This window comes from Barbus barbus (assembly GCF_936440315.1).
Source record: "Barbus barbus genome assembly, chromosome: 30".
Classification (NCBI taxonomy): domain Eukaryota; kingdom Metazoa; phylum Chordata; class Actinopteri; order Cypriniformes; family Cyprinidae; genus Barbus; species Barbus barbus.
The window spans coordinates 408,944-426,778 of record NC_136758.1 but is presented as its reverse complement, the minus strand read 5'-3'; the positions used below and the strand labels follow the sequence as shown (position 1 = coordinate 426,778).

Below are 17,835 nucleotides of genomic sequence, written 5' to 3'. Positions count from 1 at the left end.
AGATAAATATGAAGTTGTGGAGGACAAACTGTACCATAAGACCCACCTGTCCAATGGCCAAGTTCACTACAGAGTGTCCCTGCCTGGCAGTCTCATCCCAGCTGTCCTTCATCACTACCATTCCCATCCTTTAAGTGGCCATGGAGGAATCTACAAAACCTACAAGAGACTACAAAATGTTGTTTTCTGCCAGGAATGTGGACGGATGTCAAACATTATGTTAAGCACTGTGTAAAGTGTCAAACACTCAAAAGTGAAAACCAGAAACCGGCTGGTAAGCTACAACCCATTATTATCTCACAACCCAACAAAATGGTGGGTGTCGACATAATGGGCCCGTTGCCAAGCAGCACACAACGTCATGGGTACCTTCTTGTTTTTGTAGATTACTTCACTCGCTGGGTTGAGCTGTTCCCCATGCGCCATGCAAATGCACAAACCATAGCGAAGATTCTCAGAACTGAAATCCTTACCCGATGGGGTGTTCCAGACTTCATCTTGTCTGACCGTGGTACCCAATTTGTATCCTCCATATTCAAAGAGCTGTGTGAAAAATGGAATCTCAATCAAAAATTAACAACAGCATATCACCCCCAAACGAATATGACCGAGAGAGTTAACCGGACCCTAAAATGCATGATTGCCTCGTACGTGGATGACAACCACAAGAAGTGGGATCAGCATTTACCTGAGCTTCGGTTTGCCATTAATTCCGCGGTGCAGGAAAGCATTGGGATGTCCCCCGCAGAACTCCAAATAGGGAGAAAGCTGAAAAGTCCAATGGATAAATTACTCCAAGTTAAGAGCCTTTCACCTTCCACACCATCATATGATGTTGTCCACCATCTAAGGCAACTAAAATTGAAGGCAGAGGAGTGCTGTAAGAAAGCCCAAAAAAGACAGCTCAGAAGTTACAATAAAACCCGTCGTGAAGCCTCCTTTGAAGAAAAAAGCCGTGTGTGGTTAAGAAATTTCCCTCAGTCCAGTGCTCAACATAATTTCAGTGCAAAACTGGCCCCTAAATGGAAAGGTCCTTACCGGGTTTTAAAGCGGTTAGGCCCGTTGAATTATCAGATAGCGTTGGAAGACACGGGAGAGGATGTCCGCACTGCACACGTGTGCAACCTCAAACCATGCTATCCAACCGCGGAGGAATTGGAGACCCAGGAAAAACAAAAACTCCTTAACTTATTTCAAGAAACCTCTGATGATGATGATGATGAATTCCTAGGTTTCTAATTCATGTTCTCTTTCAACAACCATGGGTTGTTTTCTTCCAGGGGGGGAGAGTGTGGCAATGCGGAAAATCCGTGCCACAGGAATCATTTTACTTTCACTTTGTGTGACTGGGGTGGAGTGTTTCAATTAACAGCGGAAGGAAGTAGGATATAAGGAAGCGTGTCATACCTGAGGAAAAATTGCGTCATCAGTAAGGTTGCAGTAGTAAGAGCGAGTGGACGGCATACAAAGTGGAAAGACTGACGCTTGTCGAACTGTTGCTTCCTGTGAGCGATGTCTGGTGCGTCGTGAAGTTCACGTGACTTCTAGCGTTGCACAGCACGATCATCTGCTTTTAGTAAAACTGTTCGGAAGACAAGTGAGGGCTGTTTATCCACCTGTCCTGGTTTCTACAAAACCTGCAACACTCTCCAGTTGCCTTTATGACTGCAAACTTGGTCAGTACCTTCAAGCCACCCATCCACACACTCATTCATATTCATTCATTCACTACTACACACGCACACACTCGCACATTTACTTCCGCACATTTGATGTGCTTATTGTTTTTTACATAGTGTTTAATGGTTATTTTACTTTAAGATTATTGTTTGTTTTTTTTTCAAAGCTATGGAATGAACAGATTGTTTTTCTTTCTCTCTCTTTTTATGATTGTGGACGCGAATCTGCCTATGTTGGGGAACTTGAATTAGCGTGACGCAATTTCTGCACGGATTTCAGAGTGAACCGAAGTGCTGAACTGTTTGTTTATTTGTTTGTTTTTGTTTTTTATTTTTTTTCTCATGGATGTCACAGAATAAATCTTCCCCTTGTGAACAGAGTTTTTTCTTGGACTTTGTTTTGTTGGTGTTGTAAATTAGTATTGTAACAGGTGGGCTGTGTTTTTTTGCTATCCTGAGTTAATTTAAATTTTGTCAGGGTTAATCCTGGCTGGCGCCCGAACATTTCTTTTTAGAGCTTATCTAAGCTAGGGCGGCCACCACCGTTACAATAGGTTGGAGGGCACTCGCCAAGAGTTGAGGCGGACGGACTGAGCATGTGGATCGGATATGCCCGCTCTGACCACAGTATAAGCAAAGTCGCCTCTGCCGCTCGAAATCCGTTAGGTGGGTTCGGTCAGTTCGGTCAGCCCATTGGAGCGCCTTACCGGTAATGAGAGACACCATGAAGGCAATTTTTGACATCTCGGTGGGATACAGATGCGGTTGCATGTCGATGTTTAGTGAACACTGCAGAAGAAACCCATTGCACTCCTCCGCCACACCAGAGAAGGGCGCTGGTCGGGCCATGGGAATGGAGATCATTGGGGGTGAAGAAACTGTAGTTCCGGTGACAGGGGTGATCCGAGGTGCTGGCGGTGGTGTCGGAACAAGAACTCGTCGGAGGTGATCCACGAGCTCCTGAAACGGATCGGGACTGCTCATCTTGCTGTTCGGTGGGGTCCGGTCTTCTGTTACGGAAGGTGACTCAACACAAGAGAGATTGTAAAAAGGTAACATTTATTAAAGCTGATGAGCGGTGATTGATGACTGACTAGGTGAGTTCAGATAGCAGATATTTTGAGATGACTGGATACTTGAATGACTGATCTTGGTGTCTTGACAGGAGCTTGTGGATATCGATGGTGCCACACACCTCACTTCTGGCTGGACAGAGACTCGGGAGAAGGATCTGGATCCTGGACACGGATGACGACAACACTTGGAGGAAACACAAGAGATAAGTAAACACACAGGTTGGTAACAGGTCGATAGCTGAGATACCATACGTGAGTCCACTTCGTCTGAACGAGACCGAACGTCTGACAGTTGTGAGGTGTGTGATTTTATAGTGGCTGGTGATGAGGTGAAGATTCAGTGCAGGTGTGCTCATTAGTACTCTGGTGAGGGTACTCGCTGTCATTGGGTGGACTGAGAGCCTGGTCGATCTGTGACAAAGATAGATATCTTTAATACGTCTTGGGTTTTTGAATATACTTTTCTAATACAATTTTCTAATATCCTTTTAGATTCTGGTTCCTAACAAACCTTTCTTTTGGTATCTTCATTTTAAGGCCCTCTATAGTTCAGTCCCATACACTGGGATCTCAGTGCGGCTCTATGAGTCAAAACACAAATGTGGGTTACTTTGCTTACAGCTGATACTAAGTTTATTTAAAAAGGAATATCTGAAGAACAATTATTGTTGTACCTAGAAGTACTTCTTTATTTCCTTCTGTCAAGACGATTGCATTTAACATACCCATCTGAGTACAAAAAAATACACTGAAACGGTCAAGTTAAGGCACATTTACTTGCTCTCAGTAGTGTGATCATAAGAGTCTATATATTCAGGCTTATCTGGAAGAAGCGATTTTGCTCATTTGAACTGTTTCAGAAGCTACCAAGGATTCAAATACAGTTACATGTTTTTACATGTAATTACATGTTTGACTAAGGAAAGAGTGTCCTCCCCTGGATTAAGTATTAAACTGTCCTAATGTAATGCATAGTCTTAGTATTCACTGCTAAGATGTGTATTTAACGCAATCACTGATAGTACCTCAAACTTTAAAACATTTGAGGTCTCTCACACACTCTTCGTTTACTTAATTTTTTCACCAGTAAACAAAAATAATAATAACTGAAATCAAAATGTTTAGCCAGGGACTTAGTCTGATTGAGTTCAAGTTCAAGTTTCTCCTTTATTGTCTCCGAAATTTGTCTTAAGCAATCGGGAGAGCAGATGAAACATCTGCCCCCCCCCAAAAAAAAATACAAAACAAAAAACATATCGCTACTAATCCTAATAATACACCAACATTACATGTTACTCATGACATTACCCTCACCCACACAATTCCGATCACTTACAGTATTATTCAATAATATGACAGATAATGGAATTAGAGAACATTTGTATCTATTCAACTTACAGATTGGAACCCTATATCTCCTGCATCAGCTCATACTCCTTATAGAGAATATGGCTCACCAATAATTTTAAGACTCCCAACAGACCTCCCAAGCTTCCAAACAGACCTCTTAAAAATGTCTTGAAGAGAAAGTGGGTACAACATACCAATTATTTTTCCAGCTCTTCTAACCACATTTTGAAGTTGTGACCTAAGTTTAACAGTCAAATTGCCAAACCAGTTTGCAAAACCATAACATATTATCGATTCAATAGTTGTTCTGTAAAACAGTAACATGATACTTTTATCCAGCCCATAAACCCTGAGCCTTCGCAAAAAATGCAAGTGCTGTTGACACAGAATGACCCTGTAGATCTTTGGGACTCAACATGGAATAAAAAACGACTGAAACCCTTTGATCTACACCGACATAAATGATACTGAAAATAAAAACAATAAACTAAAACACAGACTTATGGGTAGATCTTCTGCAGTAGAATCTGACTTGATTTCAAGCATCATTACAGCATGAGCGTCCTCTCGGTGTCCTCCAGCAGACTTCAAACACGGATGGGCACTGCACTCGAACAGATTTGATATCAAAAATGTATTAACTCTGTGAAGTGTTGTGTCACCACCTGGCACATGTCAACTGATGACATCTATTATTGAGGAACCTGGGTGCTACCAAACCCGTGGGTTGTCCAATGGTGATTGGGGGACCAGTGTAATGTGACTGATTCAGGAGCAATGTTAAAACCAATGTGAAGCCACGCAGGTCTGATTATCAAGCAGTACAAATGATTATAATAGTTTTTCAATGTATTTTTATTATTGTTCCTAAAAAATGCTCTGAACTCCCATTTTTTTAGGGTGATGATTTTGTTGGGAAATGCCTTTTCCGGAGTCATTCACAAGCTGTACATGTAGGTGTTGTTGTTTTCCAACGCTGGCAGACGATAGGCTTGGTTCAGTGAATTGTAGGTGCTTTGTGTTCGCAGCAGTGCCGCTCGTGAGTGAAGAATCAAACAGCTTCAGCTGATCAATAATCCCAGCAGAGAAATCATCTCACCCGCCATCTGCTCCAACCCACTGGGACACGAGCGTATGCTGTGTTCCTCCTAATCATAGGGAGTTGAAACAAACTTTGTTCATGGGCTTCTATTCTAAAGATTTTAAGTTATAATTGACATAAATGTTTAAGGGAAAGTGTACACCTTCACTGTGGTGCGATGAATTTGAAAAGCACAAATATTTATCTCTCAGTTAAAGGGATAGATCATTTAACCACTCTCAGGCCATCGAAAATGTAGGTGTTAGAGATGTAGGTGACCTTTTTTCTTTAGTAGAACAGTAAAGAAGAATTTTAGCTGAAATTGCAGTCCTTTGTGATTCATAAAATGCAAGTCAATGGCTTTGAGAGTCAAACAAAATCACATCAGGTAACACAGAATGAATCCCTGTGGCTTCTGATGATATATTGAGGTCTTATGAAGCGAAGTGATCGGTCTGTGCAAGAAACTGAACATTATTTTCAGCATTATTACTGTAATCCAGAGCTTCAGGCAAACAGTGCGGAATGATGTCTGGTTCGCGAACAAATCATTCTTTTGAACAGGTTCTCTTGAGTGAACTAGTTGAACCAGTTCATCAAATCAGACTGAAGCGTCTGAAACCGTTCACGAGCAGCACAGATCTAGGAGATACTCAATCAAAATCACTTTCAGATGTCTGACAGTCACTCCGACTGGAAAAGAGCCGAAGTAGCAGCGTATCTGATCCTGTGATGAATAAATCATTCTGAGCTCCAGTTCCTCTGACAGTCACTGAACTCGACTCGGACCAAAGAGCCGCTGATTTGAACGTGGGAACTGAGAGCTTGAATGAAGGGAAGAAAATATCTATTTTTTATGGTTTCTCATGGATTATGTAAAAAGGTGAGCTGATAAAGACTAGATTATTCCTTTTATATACTTTAGACATGTGAAACATCCACGTTATATGTTACGTCATTGTGTGATTATGTAAACAAACTGGTGAATCGGTTATTTGAACCAGTTCATTGAAACAAATTGTCCAAAAGAACTGTTCTACTGTTTTTCTTACTGTTCTACTGAAGAAAAAAGCCATCTACATGTTCCCTGATAGCACACATACATCTTGGAGATGTCTATTTGACGTCTGCATTTACATCTGCAATAAGTCTATAGGACGTTTCCTTTTAGATGTCAAATAGACGTCTATTAGATGTCTTTAAGTTCCCTTCCAGGAACTTCGAGCTACGTCCGAAGACGCTATGGGAACGCCATCAGCGTAACCGGCGCTCTGAATATTTTATACAACAGTCTAATGGATGGGCGAGGCGTCACGGGCGGGGTGACGTCACGACCAGGAAGTCTATAAGCACGTGCGGCAGAGCCGGCGTCAGCTTTCTGTCATACAGCAAGCGCTCTGTGTGTTGTCAGTCTGATTTCTGTCTTGTGAGTCTTATTTAGTGTTGTCTGTCCAAAAAAAATAAGGAGATGCCTAAATCTAAGGCTGAGACAGTGGGCGATTTCAGATCGCGTCTCAGGTTGTGTGTTAGTCCCTGCTCTCGCTACATTACGAGTGGGGACACACACACAATCGTTGCGTGGTCTGCCTGGGTGCTGGTCCCGTTTTTGCCGAGGCAGAGCGGCGGCTGCACTCTTGGGGCTCGCAGGCTGATCTGGCTGGCGAGAGCGAGACGGGCATGTCCCTATCTCCTCCCGCATCCGCCAGATCTGGCGCCCCGTCTCTCGGTGCGGAAGCGGTCTCTTCCCCCGGAGACGAGGGCTCGACGCTTCGTCTCTCTTCCTCCGAGGAGGTTGATGTGACGAGCGTTTAGGAGGTTTCGCCGCCTCTGTCGCCCCAGTAAAGAAAGCGAGCTCTCCACGCGGTGTCGGTCCCGTTTTTGCCGAGGCAGAGCGGCGGCTGCGCTCGTGGGGCTCGCATATGGATCATCAGATCCAGCGCCCGCTCTCTGTGCTCGGAAGCGGTTCTCTTCCCCAGAGAGAGGGCTCGACGCCCCGCTTGTCTTCCTCCGAGGAGGTGGATGTGAAAGATGTCCATGAGCTTTGTAAGCTCCAGTGTTTGCACAAGCACAAATAAAGCCGGTCCCGCTCTGCTGAGGCTCGCGGGGCTCGCAAAAAAAAAAAAAAAGGCTGATCTGGCTGGCGAGAGTCAGACGGGCACGTCCCTATCTCCTCCCGTATCCGCCAGATCTGACGCCCCGTCTCTCGGTTTGGAAGCGGTACTCTTCCCACCTGAGACGAGGGCTCAACGCTTCGTCTCTCTTTCTCCGAGGAGGTTGACGTGACGAGCGTTGGCGAGGTTTCGCCGTCTCGTTCGCTCTCGAGCTCTCCGCGCGGTTTCGGTCCCGCTTCTGCCGAGGCAGAGCGGCGGCTGCACTCGTGGGGCTCGCAGATCTCAACGCTTCGTCTCTTCCTCCGAGGAGGTTGATGTGACGAGCGTTCACGAGGCTTTGCTGGGGGCGGAGCATGCGAAATCGGCTCTCGAGGGAGCCGGCTGCCCGCATTACGAGCGGCTGCCGCGAGAAGAAAAACCTGCCGAGGCAGAGCGGCGGCTGCGCTCGTGGGGCTCGCAGGCTGATCTGGCTGGTGAGAGCGAGACGGACATCTCCTCCCATATCCGCCAGATCTGGCGCCCCGTCTCTCGGTTTGGAAGCGGTCTCTTCCCCCCGAGACGAGGGCTTGACGCTGCGTCTTTCTTCCTCCTAGGAGGTTGATGTGACAAGCGTTCACGAGGTTTCGCCGCCTCCTTCGCCCCAGTGGGAGGTGGCTGCTGGGCGGGCAGCCTCCTCCGCATACCAGCTCCTCACATAGGGCTGTGCAGAAAGAGAGCGTCGCCTCTCGTGCTCCCCCGAGGCGGAGCCGAGGACAGCGGCGCTCCGCGCCGGGGACTTCGAGGCCGAAGGCAGACCTGAGGGATGTCTTGTCGGCCAAGAGGTCCTCGACGAAGAAGTCCTGATGGGCGAGCCCCAGGACTTCGGAGGGCGGCCCCTACTGGGGTGGAGCGGCTTACACCGCGGCACACGGTGACCGTCTCCCCTCGGTGCCCTCCGGGGATTTGTCTGTCAACCCTGCAGTTCCAGGGCACAGCAGGTCCCAGCGAGTGGTACTCTCAGGTTCTTCCGCCTGTGATTTCAGCGGGCCTGAGAAACTCGCCTCAGCCGCCAGATCATGCGTCTCCTGCCGGTGCGCCGCAGCGAGGCAGCGGTCTGGCCGCTTCTCTGACACCAGAGGTCAGTCTCGAGAGACTGATTCCCTTAGTAGATCGTTTTGGCAGCTTGGCAGCGGCTGCCGAATGTGTCTCTTTGGGTCCTGCGGACGGTAGAGGCTGGCTATTCCATCCAGTTCGATGGGCCACCTCCGCTGTTCAACGGGGTTTGCGTGACTATGGTCCGCCCCGAGCAGGCTCTGGTCTTGGAACAGGAAGTCGGTACTTTGCTGAGAAAGGAAGCCATCGAGTTGGTTCCACCTCACGAAGTCCACACCGGCTTCTACAGCCGGTACTTCATTGTTCCAAAGAAGGATGGTGGGCTGAGGCCCATACTGGATTCGCGTCTCCTGAACCGCTCAGTCAGTTCGCTGAAGTTCAAGATGTTGACGGTCAATCAGATCGTGTCTCAAATCAGGTCCGAGGACTGGTTTGTCACGATAGACCTCAAGGACGCCTATTTCCATGTGTCCATCCTTTCTGCTCACAGGAAGTTCCTGAGGTTCGCTTTCGGGGGCAAAGCGTACCAGTATCGGGTTCTTCCCTTCGGCCTAGCACCCTCACCCCGCTCGCTCGATCGGAGCGCTTGGCGATTCGGCATTGAGATGTCGCTCTCGCCCACATGAAAGACTTGGGGTTAAGACTAAACGCCAGGAGAAGTGTGCTTTCTCCGGCTCAGAGAACCACTTATCTAGGCGTGGTGTGGGTTTTGACGAGTCGATCCCCACGACAGTCAGAGAGTGCGAGAGGGCCAGCCATTCACTGTCAAGCAGTTTCAGAGACTGCTCGGGCTCATGGCAGCTGCGTCCAGCGTGATACCTTCTGGCCTGCTGTACATGAGGCCCCTACAGTGGTGGCTCAAGACCAAGGGGGTTTTCTTGAGGGAAAACTCGCTCCACGCTGTCAAAGTGTCACGCCGTTGTCCGTGCCTTAGACATGTGGAGGAAACCTTGGTTCTTGTCTCAGGGCCCGGTGCTGGGAGCTCCTTGTCGCCGCGTCTCGCTAGCGACAGACGCTTCCCTCACCGGTTGGGGTGCGGTCATGAGTGGCCACCCTGCCCGCGGTCTGTGGAGTGGTCGCCACCTGATGTGGCATATCAACCAGCTAGCGATCCTAGCTGTGTTCCATGCGCTCAAGCACTTCCTCCCGGACCTGGGAGATCACCACGTGCTGGTCCGCACCGACAGCACGGCAGTGGTCTCTTACATCAACCACCAAGGAGGTCTGCGGTCACGCCCCTTGTAGAAGCTGGCACACCAGATCCTTGTGTGGTCCCAGGGCAAGCTCCTGTCACTGAGAGCTGTGCACATTCCTGGGCATCTTTATATGGGAGCAGGCGTCCTGTCGAGACAGGGGCCAAGGCCCGGGGAATGGATGCTTCACCCCGAGGGGTGAAGCAGATGTGGAAGGTTTTTGGCCAGGCACAGATGGAGCTCTTCGCCACTCGAGAGTCAGCGCAATGTCCCCTCTGGTTCATCCAGCTCCTCCGGGACTGGACGCTATGGTACAGACGTGGCTGAGGCTCCGTCTGTACGCCTTCCCCCCGATCGCTCTGCTCCCGGGAGTTTTGGCGAGAGTGCGCCGGGACGCGGTAAGCCTACTGTTAGTAGCGCCGTTCTGGCCGGGCCGAGTATGGGTCTCGGACCTGATTTCGTTCCTCGACGGCGCCCCGTGGCCGGTGCCGATCAGGAGCGATCTCCTCTCACAGGAGATGTGGAAGCTGTGGGTATGGCCCCTGAGGGGGCGCAACTCATAGCGTCCGGTCTGTCAACCGAGGTTGTCGAGACCCTCCTCCAATCCAGAGCTCCCTCCACGAGGAAACTGTACGCCTTGAAGTGGAAACTCTTCACTTCTTGGTGCGGGGACCGCCAGCTCGACCCAGTCAACTGCCCGATTCGCACAGTTCTGGAGTTCCTGCAGGCCCATTTCTCCGCAGGGTTAACCCACTCCACTATTAAGGTCTACGTGGCAGCTATCTCTTCGTACCACGCCCTTATTGGTGGCCAGTCAGTGGGCAGACACCCCCTGGTTACACGTTTCCTCCGCGGTGCGCTGAGGCTGAAGCCGTCTGTACGACCCCGTGTCCCCACCTGGGACCTGGCTGTGGTACTGGAAGCTCGGTGCACAGCACCTTTGAGCCTCCCGAGGAGATAACAGATAGACTCCTCACCATCGAGACCTTCTTCTTGTTGGCCATCACTCCTCTGAGGAGGGTGAGTGACCTTCAGGCCCTTTCTGTGGCCCCTTCGTGCATTGACTTAGCGCCCGGTTCGGCGAAAGTCTTTTTCTACCCCCGTGTGGGGTACGTACCGAAGGTTCCGACGGTCGTATCACAGCCGGTCGTACTCCAGGCCTTCTGTCCTCCTCCCTTCTGGGAGCACGACCAGGAAAGGCACAACTGTATGTGTCCAGTGCGAGCACTGGACGCATACATCCACAGAGCTGCCCTGTGGAGAAAGACGGACCAACTGCTCGAGTGCTTTGGTCCGCCTAAGAGGGGTCTTCCGGCTTCGAAGCCCACTCTTAGTAGGTGGATTGTGGATGCCATCAATCTGGCGTACGAGGCCTCTGAGCGTCCCCCGCCGCTGGGAGTCAGAGCGCACTCTACCCGAGGTGTGGCGGCCTCCAAGGCCTTCTGGGCAGGTGTCTCAGTCCAAGACATCTGCAACGCTGCGGGATGGTCCACGCCCCTGACGTTTGCCAGGTTCTATAACCTCGACATCAGAGCCACTCCAGGCTCTTCCGCCCTTTCAGCCTGACACCAGGCAGGGACTTGTCAGTCTGGCGGCGTTGGTATTGCGTTCCCATAGCGTCTTCGGACGTAGCTCGAAGTTCCTGGAAGGGAACGTACCAGGTTACGTATGTAACCCAGGTTCCCTGAAGGGAACGAGAGCTACGTCCCGAGCCACACTTCCGGCGTCCCTGCCCGCGCTTGCTTCATGACTTTGAAGCTGACGCCGGCTCTGCCGCACGTGCTTATATACTTCCTGGTCGTGACGTCACCCCGCCCGTGACGCCTCGCCCATCCATTAGACTGTTGTATAAAATATTCAGAGCGCCGGTTACGCTGATGGCGTTCCCATAGCGTCTTCGGACGTAGCTCTCGTTCCCTTCAGGGAACCTGGGTTACATACGTAACCTGGTACGATGTTTATGATTTAGAGTGTATGTAAAACTGACATCTTACAGATGTCTGTCAGACGTTTGTAGACAGCAGATGCTTTCCAGATCAGGAGATCTTTAACAGATATCTTGCAGATGTATGTGTGCTATCTGGGTTGGATGGTCTGAGTAAATTAACAGCAAATTTTCATTTTTGGGTGGGCTATTCCTTTAAGCTAGCGCTGTTTAAATAGTTTAAGATGAAATTTAGTATTTCATGCCAGTTCCTGCAGTATTCTCATTTAAAGTGAATCCCTGCTGTTCTAACCCACAGACAATGTTTTAATTAGTAGTAGCTCAAGGAAAGGACATATTTTCCAATGAAACCACACTACCATTTACGTAACGTTTTGCTGGATGGTCATGTAATATGCTGGCGCTGCTTTTGATGTGTCTCTGTGCAGGACTCTCTGCTGATGGCTTCTAATGCACCTTCAGGGAGTGCAGCGCCAACAGAGCACCCATACAGTCCTGTTCAGAACAAAGACTCCGCCACTGTATTCAGTCCAGTCCTGCATCGCGCTGTAGGCTCGCTGGACAAATACAATGAACAGAGACCCACTGAAAGCAGGAGGATATAAATAGGCCATGCTGAATAACACTGTTTTACACTAACAGATGAGCATAACTCAGATTACAGCCAGGGGCGTAGAGATTATTTGTGAGAGGGTCCGAATGTTCAGCATGAAAAACATTGACAAAGTGACTGTGTTTTCTCTTATGGCTTATCTTTATAGCATGACTATATTGTCAGGGGTGGCAAATCCTGAGAATGTTTTCTTGTTTTTATTGTTGTGTGCAGGAAACCGATGAAGAATGAGAAGAATAGTACAAATTGTGGAGAAGATGCCATGAGCTCTTTCAAAAAGACCAACAGTGCTGCGGTGGGCACGAGGAGTGTGTGAAACCCAAAGGAAATGTTTCCAGCTAATCATAACGTCAAAAAGGTCGGAATAACGCAGAGCGATCCAGAGCCCCTCCAGATGCAATGTGAAGCGACGAGGCTGCTGTGTTGATCTGCATCAGTGACATTTGCATGCTATAAATCACACAAACCCAGTTCGTGACAGATATCTGAATCTGATTCCATACAGTCATTCATTTAATGTTAACATGTGTCATGTATTTTTAAACTTATTTTACACAATGATTTATGCAACTTGGACTGGAAATTGCTGAAATGTAATTTCTGAAACTAGTGGTGTGTAATGTTGATGCATGATCTGATGCACATGACACAGGTTCTTCAGCGCATGACATATTTCCAGTCTGTTATCTCCTCAAGGTTAGATCACTAAATGTGCTACTAAATGATAGTAATTGAAGGCAGAGCGGGCATCTGAACACTGAAAGCACTCGGCTGTGTCGTGATTAGGTGTTAAGCAGCAGGCGAGTTTGATGCACTTATAAGGGTGGGACGATTTATGATAAACTATAATCCATGAAGGTCATCATAATTAAGATAAACAGATCTTGGATCTGTTAGAGTGCTGGATTTGGGTTTGTTGTTCTTGTGTCTGTTCAATTGCCTTTCTTAAAAAGTGCCCTAAGAAATATGAAATTTTCTTTTGCACTGTGAAGAGTGCTGAATATATTCTCAGCAGGCAGTCAAAATGTATTATATGTATAAACTGGTATATAAATTATGCATGAATGTAAATACTGAGAACAGAAAACTAGCCTTCATGACTGTTATTTGCTTGCATATATTTTTAGAATAGTAAGAAATCTAATTTTGTGATTTTGGAAATGAAAGGAGTTTCAGTATTGAACCCTATATCTGATAGTCTTTGTCGTAGATGTGCAAAGCTGCATTTACTAAATCCACTAGTTGCAGAGAAGCCTTGTTTAAAAAGAGGTTAGGCTCTCCAGATGCATCTTCAGAAGAACACATTTCAGCTTTTGATTTGCTCAAGATACTGAAAAACAGTGAGAAGTGGCACAATTATGAGCAGTCAACATGTTGTGTGTTTCAGAGTTACACAGTCTAATTCAGTAATGTTGCTTTTAACATTATTTTGGAATCACAATGACTGCAGTGTCCTCTCAGTTTACTACAGACATGAAGCATCAGTGTGTGTCTAGCTCGTGTCTCGTGTTTCTTAATGACAGGACGCTCTTTCTTTGACAGTTCTTTCATTCGTTAATACTTCCATTCTAGAATGTCTTTAAGCAAATTAGCTTGTTGCCATGACAATATGACCTCTCAGATAACCTTCAGACAGCCAAGCGCAGGAGACGTCATTACATGTGGAATTACTTTGAATATTTTGTTTAAAAATGATCTGATGGCATGTGCAATTACGCCTTTAACTGTAAATTCATGTTTAAACTAGGGCTGCACGATATTGGAAAAATATGCGATATGCGATATTGTTGTTGAATATTGCGATGACGATATTTCTTGCGATATAACATTTCCCTAGATAAATGCTATTTTTATTAGCTTTTTTTTTATCATTTATATATGTAATGATCATACTAAAATAAACAGGATATTCTTCAGATCTAATTAAATCTAATTCAGGCTAAAAAAAAAAAAAACTGTCAAGGAAGGTGCAAACATTTAGACTTTAAAACACTATGAATGATTGAAAACCTGGGCAGATATTCTGATTTCTGGTTTTGTGTTACCATAGACCTGCAAACAAAAATCGCATTACTCTCAAACATTACTTTTTATTCACATGTAACCATGCAATCATCAAGAGCATCTTAAAACAAGAGCATCTTTTAAACAAAATACTTCCTTGCCTTGACTGTTTTTTAAAATAAAAATAAATATTAAACAAATTAAATAAAAAATAAGTGTGAAGGGCTTAAATAAATTGGTATGTAGTGGAAAGACTAACATCTTGTCAACATCCACATACATAAAATAATTATTAACATGCAAGCATTATTAACATGTAAACATTATTAACATGTAAACATTGTTATAACATGTAAACAATGCAATGCCAAATGTTTATTCCAGGTTTTTTGCCAGGAAAACTAGCATATTGACTTTGGTAGGTTTTAAACATGTGCGTTGGCACGTCACAACATTTCCTGATGTACTAAAAAGTCTCTCTGAAGGTGAACTACTTGCTGGTATACAGAGATACTTCCTGGCTAGTTTACTCAGGTTTTGAAAGTTGACCTGATGGACTTGCCACCAAGTGAGAGGGTCCATCTCACTGTCTATGGTGGGAGACATCATGTAGTTGTTTAATTCAACTTCCACAGTGTGCGATGGTTCCATAGATGACGGAGCTGGGGATGTCTTGAAGAAACTGCCCAGGGATTTTTTGGCCTTCTTTAGGGTGACATCTGATGGACCCATGCCCTGGTGATCTTGATTACTTAGGAACTGCTCCTAAAATAGAGTAATAAAGTAAATATTGTAAACAAATCTAGTTATAGTGCATTACTTTGTCACTTACTACTGTCATATTAACATTTACCTGTGGCACAGTTGCTTCAATTTCAGACATCACCCTGGCTCTGATGTCTGACACCTTGTCAGAGCTGATGTAGTTGGCTTTGAATCTGGGGTCCATAAAGCAGGTCATGTCCAGAAGTTCTTGAGTTGCAGGGATGTCATACTTGGTGTTCATGTACTCTAGAATCTTCCTCTTTATGGACTTTGTTAAGTCACTGTCTTCTTCTTTTGCAGCAAGAATTGAGGTCTTCATCAAGTGAAGTACAGGTTTCACATATGAAGCACTTACGTAACTTTCACCTGATAGAGCATCTGTAAATTCTTGCAGAGGCTGCAATGCCTGGTTTATGGACTCAAGTACATCAAGGTCCTGCCAAGTAGGAACTAAATGTCTTGACTTTTTGTCTGCTGACAGAACGTCGCTTATGGCCCGCTGCTGCTCTAGAACTCTCTGAATCATTCTCTGCCTCGAACCCCACCTTGTAGGGCATTCTGTGATGAGGGAGTGCTCCGGGAGGTTGTGCTCTTTTTGTGCTTTTTTCAGTGCCATCTTCCCCTTCCAGGTGTGGGAGAAATGTCCCACTATTTTTTTGCAGAGACCAACAGCTCGAGTAATGCGCTCATCACCTTTAACAGCATTTTCTGAAGAGTTAAGAACAAAACAAGGACATACAGGGTGAAATAACACTGCAATATTATAATTACAATTTTATATAACAGCATTTGAGATAGAAAACTGTCAGCTACAATTTACTAGCCTCTGTGGAATATATTTAATATAATAATGTAAATAAACACATTATCTTAAATATTACAATATCCAAAATCATGTCTAGTCTACATGCAACTATACAAACAAAACAACTGAACATTTTTATTGCAAATATAAACATTCAACACTCACCGATGGCCAGATGCAAGCGGTGTCCAAAGCATTGTAGCCTGACCCAATTATTAAGTTCGGTAGCCTTCACCACATTGGCGCCGTTGTCCGTTGTAATGGACACTTGATTTTCCTCTTTTAATTTCCAGCTGGCTAAAACGTCCCGCAGTCCGTGGGCTATGTTTTCACTGGTGTGGGATTCAGGGAAATACACAACACCCAGACAGCGTGTTTTTAATTCAAAGTCTTGAGTAAGAAAGTGAACGGTATAGCTCATGTAAGGCTCAGTCGTACGACTCGACCACAGGTCAGTGGTGCTAGCGTAGAAGTCCACTTGGTGGAGCTCGGAGCTCACTGTCTTCACACAAGTGTCATACATCTGTGGAATTGCGACGTGAGAAAAAAAAATTCTCGATGGCAGCTGATATCTTCGGTCCAATTTGTTAATTAGACCCACAAAGCCTTCTTTGCTCACAGTGTTAACAGGCATCATGTCTTTAGCTAAAAAGCGTGTGATAGCATCTGTTATTTCCTTGTGGCGTTTCGACGTTTTTCCGTAAGGCGTTGCATTTGTAAAACTTTGATCAATGGTTGTCTGTACGACTCCCTTATTGTTACTTGGCTTTTCGTTAGCCGTTTTGGTAGATTTGGCCTTACATTTTCGGAAGTCTTCATATAGCTCCCTGTGGTTGTGTTCCAGATGACTGTGGAGATTCGTTGTATTTCCTCTCGACGTGACCACAGTTTTTCGGCACGACTTACACAGTACCTGCATTTGTGACACGTCGTCTTTCTTGAAGCCAAAATACTGCCATATTTCAGACGTACAGTTCTTTTTAGGCACAAGTTCTTCGCTGCTGTCACTTTCCTCGCTTGTCTCTACTCCCGCCATATTTTCCACTTTCTGCTCTGAGCCACTAGATTCACCTTTGGGCCCGGTCTAGCCAATAACATATAGCACCTACTTGGGAGGCGGGTATAAACATGGTAAAGCCCCTTCTGATTGGTCAAATTTGGACAACCTATGCATGCAACAAATGCTTGGCACATAAAATAAATTTTAATTATCGCAACTCTCTGCGATACGGATATCGCATATACTATTATCGCGATAACGATAATTTTGCGATATATCGTGCAGCCCTAGTTTAAACAAAAATATATAGATTCGTGCTTTGAAAATTAGTGCATTAATGCAGGCGATTAAAGCATACAGATAAGCACCTTGGCAAGAGAGCTGAATCCTCTCCTCAATGAAGACACATAAAAACTAAACAAAACAGGAACCTGAACGGTCGGTGAAGCATGGCGGGGGAGGCATCATCATCATCATCATCATCATGCTGTGGGTGTGTTTTACAGCAGCAGGGACTGAAGGACTGCTCAGGTTAGAAGGGAAGTTGAAATCAGAAAATGACAGCGCTATCCCCAATAAAAACCTGCTACAGAGGTTCACCTTCCAACAGGACATTGAGACTGTGAATGACCTTGAGCGGCCCATCCAGAGCCAAACCCAGTCAAACATCACTGGAGAGACCTGAAGATGGCAGACCTGGATCGAGAGGATCCGCAGAGAAGAATGTCAGACAACCTCCAAATAACATCAAACCCAAAAAACTTGGCCAAATGCCAAATGCACTTCAACTAAACGGCTTATAACTGCCATCATTTGTATCATTATTATAAATTATGATAAAATTGTAATGATTATTTCAAACAAGCTCCTATGAAAAAGCATAGGGTGCCTCCACCCGCTGTGCTGATTTGAGACCGACACAGGGTCACTCAGTGTCCGACAGAGGAGATGCTACCTGTAGACGCTGATTATAGAAGCAGCTTTTAATGAGTTAGATATTTGAAAGAGCTCCAAGTTCAAACGAATATGGCAGCAGGTCTCTGCCAGATGCTGCCTCTGAGCAGTGGGAGTTGATCACACACACACGACAGGATAGTTTCTCTTTGATGAGCTCAGAGCTC

At 46.0% G+C, this 17,835-nt stretch overlaps 1 protein-coding gene across 1 annotated transcript; it reads right to left on the bottom strand.

Annotated features, from left to right (window-relative positions):
• Positions 1–3,064: 3,064 nt before the first annotated feature.
• On the bottom strand, positions 3,065–16,750 carry LOC306850026 (E3 SUMO-protein ligase ZBED1-like; the record flags this gene model as incomplete). The annotated part of the gene is made up of 4 exons (XM_079385440.1): positions 3,065–3,166; positions 14,694–14,909; positions 14,998–15,617; positions 15,880–16,750. 4 exons carry the CDS (start codon positions 16,748–16,750, stop codon positions 3,065–3,067), a joined length of 1,809 nt encoding a protein of 602 aa, XP_079241566.1.
• Positions 16,751–17,835: the final 1,085 nt, after the last annotated feature.